The sequence below is a fragment of the Xiphophorus hellerii genome, chromosome 23, assembly GCF_003331165.1.
Source record: "Xiphophorus hellerii strain 12219 chromosome 23, Xiphophorus_hellerii-4.1, whole genome shotgun sequence".
Classification (NCBI taxonomy): domain Eukaryota; kingdom Metazoa; phylum Chordata; class Actinopteri; order Cyprinodontiformes; family Poeciliidae; genus Xiphophorus; species Xiphophorus hellerii.
The window spans coordinates 14,317,586-14,332,460 of NC_045694.1; the positions used below are offsets into that span (position 1 = coordinate 14,317,586).

Sequence of the window (14,875 nt, forward strand, 5' to 3'; positions counted from 1 at the left end):
TCCCTTTACATAGTTTTGTTATCCTTTGAAAGACGACTCTCTCATTTCCTGACAGAAGCAAGTTCCTTGGTTGAATAAAATAATTTCAAACCTAAATCTGACAGGTGGAGTGAATAGTTTTGGGCTTAACCGGAAACTTACGCACATTTTTCCCTCTGAAATGTTTGCGAAAACAATCCTCTCGATTCAGGTAGATTTTAAGTGCAGCTAAAAACGTAAGGTACAGTCTATTCTTTTCACTACTGTCACCTTAATGATTTTGTTTTTCTCATCTTTCACCAAATAGTTTGGTTTTACTCTTGATTTTATTTATCTCCTTCTGCAGAGAACTGAGCAAGTTCTTTTTCTGCACCTATAGGTAGACAGAGCTTCTCTCACAGATAAACAGAATTTCCCTCCAGCCAAAAGAATAAAGTTTTGCTTTTAATTATCTCACAAAGAATCTTTACAAGATGGACATAAACGTTGTGGACGCCCAAACTATTTAAGCCCCATTTTCAGATTTTTATTGGAAAACCAGCCCTTGTAGGTAAAAACCTCCAAAGCATCTTGGCCTATCAGTTACATGTTTTCCCAGCAGAGGTTTGTGTTTACCAGTCCCAGCTGCTGGCTGGGAGGAAATGGGAGAAACAGGGTGGATTTGGAATGTTACTGGAGCTGCAATACATGTCATGCCACAGAGACAATAAACTCAAATTATCCGTTTAATTAAACTCAAGGCACACACACACACACACACACCCACACACAAAAAAACCCTCTGAGAGACAACATGTCTAAGCTCTTAGAGCAAAACCAATCAGGCAGAAAAACTGGCCTATGTGATTTTTACATTTAGTAATTCAACTGAAGGAATATCCAAAGATCTTCTAAAACTTTGAAGGAAGTTCGCAAGTTTTGAAAACTTTGGTTGCACGAGTTCATCCATCACGAACGAAAGTCAAGGTGTGGAACAAACTTATTCACTGAGGTAAATAATCTAGAAATGCAAACTTAAGGCTCTTGTGTCCTAAGCAGGACTCACTAGGCCACAATAGCAGCAAATAGGTTTCACAGAAGCAGCTTCTATTAAAAATAGACATATGCAAAGATATTAAGTTACTATCATCTTACACAACCCTGCACTGGAACATTTTTAATTTTAAAGCAGTCTAGTTCTGATTTGCAAGGCAAAGGTAAGTAATAATTACACTTAAGAATAATTATTCTCTCTTATTTTCCCCACCCAATCTCAACTGCAAATTATGTTGCCTTCATTTTACCTCAAAAGAAGGAGGACAGGATCAGTTGTTTTTTTATGACACAGTTGTAAATAAGAACTTGATCTTAATTTGACCTGGTGGTTAAATAAAAGATACGATAAAAACTTTAACCTTGTTCTACTGGCACATTTTTTTTCTCTCTCTTTTTTTTTTTATTTTACAAAATCTGTTTATTGTCTTCTTATATTTTCAAAAGAGACACACAGACAAGTAACTCACAAAAGCACAAAACACCGTAACAAAACCAAAAGAAAACACATTAACAACTTAAACATTCAAGGTGACAAACATTAGTTGATTGCAGTGAGACAGAGTACTTTAAGTTTACTAGCACATTTTTAAAAGTTACACATACTGTATGCTCTCTTAGTAAAGGTGTGTAAAAAGCCTAGACATAAATTATTCACTTATTTGTTTTAGAATACAGAAATTGTTTTGTTTTTTTACTATTTTTGACTGATTAACATTTATTTCGATAATTTTAAATAAATCAAAAAGCCATTTAAAACTGAAACAGAAGTTAGCAAAGAGGATCAACACTGAGTCCTGAATTTATAAATCCTGACAAGGTGATTGATTATTTATTAATAACCTGCCGGTTATTACGTCACAGTAGGGCTCCTATCTGCAGTGTGCTATCTGTACATAAACTGGTCCAGATGAAACGGCACCAACTGTTCATGGACAACCTGCAGATGAAGAAAATGTAAGCTTGACCGTGAAACTGCAGGTTCAGTCTTTTTCTATCAGTTTGACATGTCCCTGTTTTATCTTCAGGGTCAGACACAATAAATTCCCTTTTGGGGTTATTGATTAAGCACCACACCTAAAAGCTTCTGCGACAGCACACCTGTGATATTTTAACTTGTTCCAGGTAAGTCAATGACGTAACATTAAGGCGTCAGAGAAATGTGCAAATCTGTGTGAAAAATGGTTTTCTTCTGTCTGATCTTTGTCTTTAACTGAGGAGGGTGGTAACAGCTACATAACATATTTACCAATCACGTGTTTGTTGGTTGGAAACACAAAACAGCCAACCACACTGCAGCATCTCAACGTTTTTAGGCATCTTCGAGATGAAGACAACTTGCTGAAGTTCAAACAGGGAAAACAATGGGGAAGAAAAGAGATTTAAGTATTTTTTTTAACCCCTCCAGGGGGCTTTTGTGGGCTCTAGTGTCCCTTATACGACAGTAGGCTGACAGGAAACAGGGAAGGAGAGGGGGGAAGACATGCGGCAAATATCGTCAGGGTCCGGGAGTCGAACCCGCGACAGGCCGCGTCGAGGACTGAAGGCCTCCAAATATGGGTCGCGCTAACCCCTACGCCACCACGGCACGCCCAGATTTAAGTATTTTTAAACATGTTCTGGATCATCAACCGCTCTGCTGTCACAAAATGTTAGTGAATATTAAAATGGCACAGCCTGCATTAGCAGGGTTACTGACCATGTCGGTCCATTTTTGGCTCTAATAATCTCAAACTGGTTCCATGAAATGGCCTCCACAATACTCGGACATCAATCAAACAGAGAACCTTGACCTAAGGACTCAAATCATGCAAAACGTGCAGCTGACCAATCTGCAGGGACTCTGTGACGCTTGCATGTTAATGTGGATAAAAAAAACTCTGAGGGATGCTTCAAACACCTCGTCAAATCTATTCAACAAATAAAAAGGGCAAAAATGAATGTAATAAATCTAGTTTGCAAGCAAATTTATAACATATTAGTCTACATAAACCCACATTTAAACAGGCTCTCTGCTTGCAGATGATGATATCTATCCTGTGCATCATCTACAGGTCAAAGGATTTTGGTAGTAGTTGGATAAGTTTATCTTATCATACAAAAGACTTAGTAAAAAACAATCTCTGATATTTTCAGTAGTTTCTAAAGTTTATTTCTTCACTTTTGAAGGTTTCCCTTAGTCAGCAGTTTTATGTGCAAAATTATGTACGTATCTCAAGGAAACTTTAATCAACTGGCTTTATGGGAGAATAGTTATATGAGTGCATATTAAAGTGTTATAAAACACAGAAACAAAGAAAACCCCATATTAATGAACAAAGGTGAAACAACCGTATCTGTTGATATTATGTAACAATCAAATCTAAAATATGACGTCTAACCTGAATCTCTGCTCTGGTGTCTGCTCATGCAAGTGTGAAAAAATGTGACTTTTTACATGAAAGTTGAACAAAATACAGGTTTCGTTGCCAGTTTTTAGCACATTAATTGACACAAACTTTTTTTTGTCCCATCAAACTGACCTTAAGATGGGTTTTCAGGGCAGGTGAAGTTTTGTATCCTATCTGCAAAAAAGATAAGATGTTATTAGGCTGAGCTTATCATTAAATTATGTAAGAAAAAACAGCAATGATGAGTTGGCATTTGTGTAATTATTACGCAAATCTACCAGTTACATTTGTAAATAATTTTCATGTAAAAGTGAAATTGTATCAGGGTTGAATCTATAAACCACTGGCTTCTTAAACGACAACAAGATTATTTTTTAAATCTGTTGGGATCTATTATCTGAGGAGGTTTTGCTTTGAATGATACTGCGAATAAACGTGTTTTGTAGAGTCTGTGTTGAACGTTTTGTTCAAAATGCAAAAATGGTGGAAATGTACAACGTCAAATACCAAACATACTGAAACTTGATTATTTACGGTTTTTTACCTGATATTTTATGGTATTTATCCTTCAAATGGTAAATGTTAGAATAATTTTATTATCATTGTTACATTAGTAGGGTTACTAGGGTCATCTATTGGTTAAAGTGAACATGTGTGTGAGACAGAGCTAACCTTTCTTTAACCCTTAAAACTAGTTCTTTGAAGATGCTTCTTCTGATAAGTTTTCCCTGGTCGTAAACCTGTGTTTGTTTATACTCTGTGCCCTCCTATGTAGAGATTCCTTAGTCGTAAATCTACCTTTTGTTATGCGTTAGTTCCTGAGTGACTGCGGATCTTATCAGCACCAGCCCCCTTTCTTTAGTTTTGTGTTAATAAAAGACAAGTTCTACTGCAGAGCTGCAGAACACAGTGGTGAGCTGTTCAGAGGAGCAGTTCGCTGCGTCTTCTCCTTTTGCAAAAGCTTGGTTGAAAACTCAAACGTTGTCTGTGGTTCTGTCTTTGTATTTTAGGTACACAAAAATGCCTATCAGTAAATTCAGCAAATATTTTTATATGTAATTTATTTGAAAACAAAAATCAAGCCTATCATTAAATAATGTACAAAGCTTTATTTGAATGTAAAACATATCGAGCACAAATTGTGCAGTAGTTGTCAAAATAGAATTATTTTGACTGAAGAAATTTTAATTTTGCTAAATATTTTGAGCCAACAAATATGAATACAGACAATTTCCAGTCACATTTATTACGTTAACCCTCCGGACTTGAACAGATATGAGGAATGGCTCTGTAGTTATATGACAGAAGTGGCTGTTAACCTTTGAACAGAATAACTGATTATTATTCTCTATTTGCCTTTGCTTTAATCTTATTGATATGATTATATATCTAACCTGGAAAGGTTAGGGATGCTAATGTAATTTTTTTAATAATCTAGTAGACTTTATATAAATTTTTAATTAATATTGTAGTTTTTAAATTTTACTTCAATCCCGTTCTCAGATATGATTACAAACAAAGTAATGTAATATTTGAGTCTTTAATAAAGACAATTAACAAGCTTTGTGATTTCTGTAGAACATCTGATCCCAAGTTTTTAAAATTCAGACTCATAATTTAACAAATAAGAGAGCTGAATAAAAAAAACCCTCAACCAGTATAATTTTTTTGTCCCATTTGTGACTAAATCTCGTCTTCACCAATCAAACATCGCTTTATGACCACTGACAGGTCTAGTAAAGCCGATGACATCGTCATCAAGGAACCTCTTAATAAGTGTAATGAGAGGCAGCAAATTAACATTTTGACTTGATAGTTGATGTAGAAAAAGGAAATATGGGCAAGAGTAAAGAAATAACCGAGTCGCCAGATGAATGTAGGGCGTTTCCGGTCTGCAGTGACCACAGGAACTACCCAAAGAAAGTTGTTTTTTTTAGTTACTCTAGATCAGAAGGAGGTATTGCTGACACTGTTAGAAATGTGCATTATTTTGGGCTGCCATTCAAGATGCCTACGGTCCAATTTGCTGCTGAAAGCACCAACAATGGTGACATGAGGGTCAAACCAAGCTAATTGTAAATGTGGCCCTTTAGACATTAAAGAACCTGAAGATGACAGCCGTGTGCTTAAATATTATTTTATAAGTCAAATCAATTTTATTTGGTTAGTGCCAAACTACATCAATGGGAAAAGTTATATGCTACTTAATTGTATGTATTTATTGAATTGTTGTTCTGTTTCTACTATATTTGTATATTTATTGAAATTACTTTTTAATATTTTTTTTTATTCAATTATTTGACTTGCCTTTGAGAGTTGCTATTTTTTTGCTTTTTTTGTGCACAAGGAAAATAAAATGAATTCTGATTCTGAATGCAGAGAAAGCTAAAATATTTTAGCAGTTTGTTAATAGTTTTTTCAATGCCTGCTGCCACAGCTGGTCCTTTAAGGACTTTCCTTATCTTCAAGTGACCCAAAATGAAAATGAGTTTGACCCGTGTTGGAGACTCGCATTTCCAGCTGAAGAGATCCCAGAAGATCCAATGAGTTAAAATCAACCAAAGTTTAATTAATGTACAAGATATATATTTTGGAGATCGACTCGCACATCAAAATGTGAACAAAGTTGCAATTCCAGTGCGATCTGAAAGTCTCTTGTGCGTACATACCGTTGCGTATAACCACCCCCCTCCTGCTCTGTTCCCTGATCCACTCGTCGCGGTGATCACGCCCGGCTCGTCTCCCCTTTGATCACGTTGGTTCCCCTTGTGATCTGCTCTCAGTTATCATGATTGCATCCTTGTGTTTTCTATGGTAATGAAATGCGGATCAATCTCCAAGGCTATCAAAGCCTGGCATGTCAGGAGGAGCGCTGTAACAGAGCAGGACCCACTCGAGTTTTACATGTGACTAAATCTATGCTTATGAATCAATATAACATTCAACCAAGGTCATTTCCTTATTCTTCACAGTACTAAGACATGTGTTTATGGGAAACCTACAGTCCTGCCATCCATGTGAATGTTGCTTGTCCCATCACAAACCATAAATACTACAGGAAAGTTTTGGACAAAACTTGTTTGAATCTGATTTATGCATGAATGGCAGCAAAAAGACCAATTAGTTTTAATGTTTTATCAGTGTATATGACCAGTTTTGGCACAGAATATTATTCTTTTGAAAGAAATGTATTTAGCTTCTTGATAAACTTTCCAGATCGCCCATTTGGTTTTGTGACACGACAACATGCTCAAGTGCCTTTGGGAACCAGGGCTAAAAAAATGATCATCACTGATTCATTATGTTAATATCTTATGTTTATCTGCTGCAGTTGCTATCAAGCAGCTCTTGACATAGTTTCTTACTGGACTTTAAACTGTATAAAATGATAAAACTTTTTAAATGCTTGATGTTTCCTTATGAATAAATGGTGAAGCAGCTGGTTAATAACGACACTGTTTATTAACAGACTAATTAGAAAATTGTTTAGGAAGAATCACTGCAGTAGAGTTATCTCTGTTTTTGCCTGTTAGTGAACTGGATGAGGTAAATATGTTGCACTGGTCAAAGTTATCTGTCTTTTCATAACTTATGAAATTTTGGATCCGAGATGTCCATAAAAACACTTTTAAGAACAAAAAGAATTTTATTTTATTTGCAAGTTACTTATTCACACATATAACATTCAGAGACGTGTTCTATAAGAACCAACATGATCAATGTATAGAAGGTTTATACAGTTTATATGAATATATAAATATAATGTACAGTGTGAGGCTCTTCTCCAACATGAATCTTTATCCCTCCCTGCTAGACCAGTCCAGGTAAGAGCCGGTGTAATTACGTGCTCTGAAAATAAGAAGAGAAACATTGACGGTAAGAGGAGACGTCTTCAGTATCGACTTGGGGAACTTTAATACTGTCAACAAAACTTATTAACGTACGTCACATATCCGAGTTCTCTGACTTTGCTGATGGCCTCTGCTGACCGCTTCCCTGACCGGCAGTAAAACACCAGCTCAGGCGCATCCAGTGCAGGTTTGGGAATCCCGTATGTGGCCTGAAAATCCTCTGGGCTCATTTTGAAAGCGGTTTCGACAGTGCCAACTGACCAAAACAGAGGAGAAAGACACAACAGCAGTTCACTCACACAGGCCACCAGAAAGACCATCTAGTGAAAAAGATGTAATTATTTAACAAAATTATAATAAATTAGTTCTTACGGGCAATGTGAGTGGACCTGGGGATGCGTCCTTTGTTCACCTCGTCTGTCTCACGGACATCAATCAGAATCAGATCTTTGCTTTGGGCCAAGAGAACCTTCAGTTCCTCGTATGTGACTAGAAAAAAGAAAAGATGTTTTTTTAAGAAACACCCAGAGAAATTTGCGTGAATAAATTTTTTAGGTTCTATAACTGTACTTAATTTTTAGGTAGTGTTTGCAAATATTCTGAGATCAAACTGGAGACAAATGTTAAAAACTTTATCAAAGATTAAAAGCCTGGAAATCCATGGTTTAAAAAATCCTGCCATCAAACTTCAAGTATGATTTTTTTTTTCTAAATTGTTAATTAGAAAACGTGCATGTAACAAAATGCAAAAAGCACAGGTGAGCAGATATGTTACAGTTTGTGCAAAGCTCTGAATAGAAGATAATTAATGTTTTAAATGTAAATGTGAAGCTATCAGCTTGACCCCATCTACTCTGCTGCGTCACGGTGAAATATGCGTAAAGATTTAGTCATAAATCATTATCTCCACATTTATCTGTCTTTGTGTAACATTTGACATACTAACATTTGCAAATCATCAAAGTATACTAAACTGAAACAAAAATATAATTTACTTTGCATTCTAATTAATTTGTAAAAAAAAAAAAAGTTAAAATATTTTAAATGAACGCTGTAGGATGTCCCAGTTTAATCTTTAAAATGAGATACTTACTGTACCATCAGAGGAAAACACTCACCTGGGTTTGTCATGTTGGTGTGTGTGAGTGAAGCTGTAGAGACGAATCAGGAATCTCTGCTTAGTTCTCCTCTTCCACATCGCCGCTTTTATGCAGCTTTGTGGCAAATAATTGGCTCAGGTTCGCTCAGTGGGCCGGCTCTGACCTTAAAGACTCAGCTAATGAGCCAATAATTATGTAAGAGCATCACAGTGGAGGAGGTGTTTCAATTACAACACGGGCTCTGAATCATTAGGTTCTCTATGAACGGTCAAAAAAATTAATAATCTATTAAAAGATTACATTTAACATTAACATTTTAGATGTAGGCAGAGAATATTTGATAAAAGAAAATCAAGCATAAAAAACTGACATGATAATTTATTACAAATATGTTTATACATTTAAAGACTCACTGAAACAATTTCTTTGTTCAATAATCAATAAAGAAAAACTATATCACAGTGAGGGCAGCTCTGTCTGGACCCTGATGTTCTCATGTTCTCAATATTTCATCAGTGGATTTAAATCCCTCCCTCCTTCAATTTGTGACAAAGTTTTGTTCAATTAAGAAATCACACACTTTAAAAATGTTAAAGTCAACAAAACAGACTGTATGTAATGTTTTTTTAATGGGTATGTACTTTTAAATTATTCCTTAATATATATGGGCAAAGTGAAATTAAAGTTTTAGCTTGTGTAATTGTGCAATATTATAATATAATTATTTTCAACAATTGTTGTCGACAAAAATAAACAAAAAACCAAAGCAAGTGGAAGTCAGGAACCACAGGCATATTCAGATCAGTCCCATCATGGACACTTTCTCTGCTGAATTACTTTCAGGTCAACAGTTTATGCAGGTATGCTGATATTTTTTCTACTTTATTTCAACCTAAAATAACCTCAACTGCAGATAATGTTTTGCATACATTTATTAAAGCAACCACCATCACAGAAAAGTCTAAACCAAACTTTATTGTGATTAATTAGATCTCAAATCAGTAAAAAAAAGTCACATTCACGTATACTTTAGTGTAAAATAAATACTTCTAATAGAGTACTAGAAACACAAAATATTCGCAGTACAAACATGTCTCTTTAGAATAAATAAATAAATAAATAAATTCCTGGCCAGAATTAAAAATAAAAGAAAAACTTTGTCAGATTTCAGCTCTGATGGCCTCGTTACTCGCAGCTTGATCTTCAACCTGCTGGAAAAATATTGTGACGCAAAATGAAGCTAAAAGCAGATTTAAACCCGATTGTGGCAGAAATCAAACAACACGCTCACCTGAGCAGAATAGCACCCGACTTTAGGGAGCCGTTTCCATGACGACACCCTCCACAGGGACTCTCTGAGGGAGGCTGATAACCCGTGAGTGTCATGAACCTGACGAACACGTAGATATGTACGATTTCAGCCTTTTATTTTAAAATAATGTCATGTATTAAAATAAGAAAATGAAAGCACCTTCATGCGTTTCAAGCAGGCATTTCTGAAGTCCATGTTGCTGCTGCTGCTCACTATGCTGATGGTGGAGCTGATGATCACCTCAGCAGCCGACTGCAGCTTCTCTCGTTTCTTACAACACAAACACACATATTTATTTTATACGACTTGTGAATATTTAGATGTTTTTTTTAAATAGAAAGCACAAAAATACACGTTATATTTCGTCGCTATAAAAGCAAAAACTTCAATGTACTTTATTGAGCTTTTAAGTGACTAACCAAGAAAAAGTACTCGAAAAGTTTTAAAAAGTATAAAAGATGATTAAACTAAAACGCAAGTTTTTATTCTACATTCAACACAAAGAGCACATAACATCCACAGTGAAAAAAGATGGCGGCTGCATCATGCTGTGGGGATATTTTTCTTTCAAACTCAGAGTTGATAGGAAGACAGACATAGGGGTAAATATAAGGCAATTCTGGAAAATAAAACTGTTAAGAGATGTAAAAAAACTGGAGCAGAGGTTTTCCTTAATAAAGACCTTAAACATGGCACAACTTGAGGATTGAAACTCATAGAAACTCAGAGATGTGTTGCCTCTTTTTAAAGTTGAAAAAGCAAGAAAATTCAGTCTCTAGAAATGCAAAGCAGCTAAAGACAAACTCCAGAAGCTTTGCAGCTGGACCTGTGACAAAAGATAGTTCTGTATGCCACACTATTTTATTTGTAAATAAATAAATAAATGAAAACTATGTATATTTTTACTTTCACATCCCATTTATGTACCGTATTTTCCGCACTATAAGGTGCACCACATTATAAGGCGCTCCGTCAATGAATGGCCTATTTTTAAACTTTTTTCATATATAAGGCGCACTGCATTATAAGGCGCATAGAATAGACGCTACAGTAGAGGCTGGGGTTACGTTATGCATCCATTAGATGGAACTGCGCTAAAGGGAATGTCAACAAAACAGTCAGATAGGTCAGTCAAACTTTATTAATAGATTACAAACCAGCGTTCTGACAACTCCGTTCATTCCCAAAATGAATAAACAGCTGTTGCTTCCTCCACTTCCGCACCATTGATTCGTTCATGTTAAATTCTCTCGCTGCTGCTCTATTCCCGTGTTCTACTGCGTGACTGATCGCCTTGAGCTTAAACTCTGCGTCGCAAGCGTGTTTCTTGATAGGAGCCATTTTGGGGTCTTTACACAAAACCCAGCGTGCACCGCGCACTTCTTCTTCTACGGGGGAAAATGAAGTCAGCAGCTGCTTTCCCCCATTTCTTCTTCTACGGGGGAAAATGAAGTCGGCGGCTGCTTACCGTAGTTGTGAGACCTGTTGTGGCTCAATATTGGTCCACATATAAGGTGCACCAGATTATAAGGTGCACTGTCGGCTTTTGAGAAAATTGAACGTTTTTAGGTGCCCCTTATAGTGTGGAAAATATGGTACTATTTTGAGATAATCTGTGACATAAAATACACTGAAGCTAATGGGGTCGATACCAGAAAAAACTTAATTAGTCAAATTATTTTCCCCCTGTAAGCACAGTAGTCTTACATAAAGTTGAGAACTTAATACAGAAAAATGTCTTTCTTGCCTTTTTTCTTTCTTTTAAAGCCTTCATCGTGTTGAAAAGTTCAGCCTGCAGAGCTGATGTGACGGCCTGCCTGTTGTTGCTCAGAATGTCCTCTAGATGGAGCTCTAACAACAATTCACAATCTGTGGGGAAAAAAAAAACTGGTGAATGTTTTCAACTCAGGGTTTCATGTTCACATCTGCTGCGATGATGATGATGGTGGTGGTAATAAATTCTCACCCATTTTATCTGTGAGCTCAGAGGTGAAGGGGTCACTATGCTGTAAGAAGAGCAGGAGTAGGAGACTCTGCTGAACTGGGAGGTGACTGGGTTCCTGCTCTGGATCGTCCCAGTTTTCCTGCCCCACAGTGAACACAACACCATCACCGTGCACAGGATCATCAGGGGACGCTGGAACATTTAAAAAGCAATACAGAAATTAATATTTACAAAAAATAACTAATAGTACTGTTCTGGTTTTATGGCCTCAGTATGTATTTTATAGAGCGAAGAGTTGCATCTTTTGGCTCTACATCATTTAGAAAAAAAAAAGAATAACAACAAAAATATAAACTTAGGAGTAATCAGCTTATTTTTGTCATGATGAGAGAATAATTCACTAGTTAACTGCACAATAACCACATTTGGAAATTAGTTACAGTTACATGTGAGCCTGCTTAGCTGATGGAGACAGATCTGTCACAATGTGTGAAATGGAGTCGATTATCGGCCCGTCTTGGTAAATAAGCCCAGTTTGAGACTGATAGGAAATGACAACCAGCGAGGTTTGTGAGCGACAACCTCACAAACCTCATTTTAATGATGTACAGATACAGTATATGCTGTTGTGTAATTTCTAACTCCCCCTGCTGAGTACAAGTGATGTTATTAAAACGGTCTTTTCTGCTCGAAGGAAAATATGTCTGAACTGTGCAAAAATACACAATAATGTTTGCTAAAATGTACTTAAAGACATTGAGTTTATTTACACCTGTTCATTTGTGTTATTTTAGTAACCCTAACCTGATCAGTCAGTTGATGACACTGCATAAGTAGTGCAGCAGCGCCATCAAGTGGTCTCATTAAGACAAAACAGCCAGATGAGTCAGATTTTAAAAACACTAAAATATATTCAGCAAATATAACTTCTGTCTTTCTCCACATTCAGACCCTGGTGTTCAAATGAAACGATGTACCTTCATGTAAATCAAAGATTTTAGACGTGCAGGAGGAATCTGAGAGAAAAATGTTGTGTGTGGCAGCTCTTCAGCAACGTCACCTACTATTCATCTCTGAAACTCCCACAAACTCTAGCACTGCACTTTGCTTCACAATTGTCTTAGTTGTGGCTGCAGTTTTTCTAGTACATCTTGTCTTTTCACTTAATTTGCTAGGAATGTGTTTGTATCAGCACAGTCAATCTCTAGTTTTTTTTTTAAGCTAATACACTAGAAAAGGTAACTAGAAATAACCTTCTTGGGTTTACCCTCCTCTTGAAGGAGTCTGTTCCTAAAAGTCTAGACAGCGGTCTTCCTCACTACGGAACGTTTCTACTGAATTCTGGGTTTCCATCACCTGTATGTCATTATCATAAAAAATAGATAAAGATAGAAAATATGTTACTGAGTATGTAAATCTACATGATTTTCCTTTTTTGAATCAAACTACTGAATAAAATTACATTTCAATGAACGTAATCTATGGCAAAGAAGGACAGAGAGAATTTGCCAAAGTGGCAAATTTACAAAAATAAAACATATTGGCAAAATAAAGCAAAACAATGTAGCCTGGTTTATACATCAAATGTTTTTCCTATAGTCAGCATCGACTGTAGGAAAAACCCACACAAATTCACTGTTACTTATTAGATAATAATGAACGTTTTCTCTGAAACGTGTTAAATGTTTTATCCCAAATTAGATAAATATGACCATAAGAACGAGAGGAAGTTCGCACATCAAAATGAATGAACCAGATGGGGAACAGGATGAGTCATAGTTTCCTCAATTTTTGTTTAATATGACTATATTTTTTACTACCGGATGCAACATATGAAACCAACACAGGGATGATGGTGGCTGTGCCTTATAAAGCTTTCAACATCCTTTATTAGGTCACGCTAAACTGAACGAATGACTCCGTAGGATGGTAAACATTGCTAAACATCAGCAACCTGGTATTTTTATTGTGATGTTGAAGTTGCACTAAAATAGTTTAGGGAAATTAATCCCAGCTTCTATGGAAACTGCAGTTTTAACAAGACTACAGAAAAAATTATCACAGTTACAAAGATGTTCACACACCTTCTTACTCCAAAAAGCAACATTTAATGAAAATAAACAGCATTTTCATTTCCCACATTTCACTTCAGTGGAGTAGATTTGAAAACATTGTTTATTCTCTCTGCTGCTGCTTTCAACGTTTGTTTTCTCTCATTTGATTTTAATTATCTGCTTCTGGGATCAATTACAGCTTTTTCTCATTCTCTCACAGCTAAACATGTGTTTTTTTTTATTTGCAAGTCCCTGAAGAGAAAAACAAATCTGTGTTTTAATTGTTTTTGAACGTCTTTACTAGAAGAGATTGAATGTTCAACCTCCCAAAACTCCTATTTCCAGATTTTTTTTATTGGAAAACTAGCCCTTCCAGGTAAAGACCCACAATGCATCTGGGCAGTGGGTACATGCTGTTCTCCCAGCGGTGGTGGTTGTTTACCTTCGGAGGAGCGGCAGTGCATTCTGTCCAGTCCCAGATGCTGGTAGTCCAAGGCAACAGGAAAGGGTTTGGAAGAAACCAGACGGAGCTGAAACAGGGATGTTACTGGGGCTGAAAACCAGAACCTGAAAACATGGCGAGTCAAGGATGATTCACTCAAATCAGACGTCTAAATCCCCTTCGGAAACAAAGAAAAACACCCAGTCTACCACACAACATACCGCTGCATGTCTAAACTTAGGCCTGCACAACGAAGCACAGACCGATAGTTGCAATATCGCTGTAGGCAGAATGAATATCGAAGAACTGGAAGGGCTGCAAGGAACGTTGCATAATTATTTAAGCACAATGAAATCAGGATGTTTATGTAATATATTTGCCGACATGTGTGTGTTTATACAGTTTTAAGCTTTTTACAGGGTAGACAGACAGTAAGGTGGAGAAGACTTTCAGATGCAACCAATTAGTTTCACTACCAAAACAGCAAAACGACGACCTGAGGCAACCTTTTAGTAAAACCTTGTGGTTGAGAAGAAATAATAATTTTTTGTTTATTTTTATTCCTTAGAAAGGCAAACACTTTATAATTATCACAAGTTGCATTTTTATTGCAATAATTCCAAATATAATATATCTGAAGCAGATATTTTTCTTCTCCTGGTCGCTTTAACTCTGATGAGATTATTTAAGATGCTGAAAGCAAACTGAGACCCCGCCAGAACGTTAGCTGGAGATAGGCACCAGCACAACTCCCGACCCCATTAGAGACA

The 14,875-nt window shown here is 36.4% G+C and overlaps 1 protein-coding gene and 2 long non-coding RNA genes across 4 annotated transcripts; all 3 read right to left on the reverse strand.

Annotated features, from left to right (window-relative positions):
- Nucleotides 1-6,843: 6,843 nt before the first annotated feature.
- On the reverse strand, nucleotides 6,844-8,485 carry LOC116714029 (thiosulfate:glutathione sulfurtransferase-like). The gene is made up of 4 exons (XM_032554331.1): nucleotides 8,371-8,485; nucleotides 7,625-7,741; nucleotides 7,346-7,508; nucleotides 6,844-7,250 (listed from the first exon to the last, which is right to left on the reverse strand). The coding sequence occupies exons 1-4, from the start codon at nucleotides 8,381-8,383 to the stop codon at nucleotides 7,199-7,201; spliced, it is 345 nt and encodes a 114-aa protein (XP_032410222.1). The 5' UTR covers nucleotides 8,384-8,485; the 3' UTR covers nucleotides 6,844-7,198.
- Nucleotides 8,486-9,025: 540 nt separating this feature from the next.
- Nucleotides 9,026-9,980, reverse strand: LOC116714030 (uncharacterized). 2 transcript variants are annotated; one of them, XR_004337979.1, is made up of 3 exons: nucleotides 9,824-9,980; nucleotides 9,644-9,742; nucleotides 9,026-9,563 (listed from the first exon to the last, which is right to left on the reverse strand). It is a non-coding gene; the product is annotated as an uncharacterized LOC116714030 (long non-coding RNA). The 2 variants fall into 2 exon arrangements; XR_004337980.1 differs by having other exon boundaries at nucleotides 9,026-9,560; nucleotides 9,824-9,979.
- Nucleotides 9,981-11,110: 1,130 nt separating this feature from the next.
- Nucleotides 11,111-14,422, reverse strand: LOC116714773 (uncharacterized). Its single transcript, XR_004338128.1, has 3 exons — nucleotides 14,106-14,422; nucleotides 11,631-11,801; nucleotides 11,111-11,533 (listed from the first exon to the last, which is right to left on the reverse strand). It is a non-coding gene; the product is annotated as an uncharacterized LOC116714773 (long non-coding RNA).
- Between the last annotated feature and the right edge of the window lie 453 nt (nucleotides 14,423-14,875).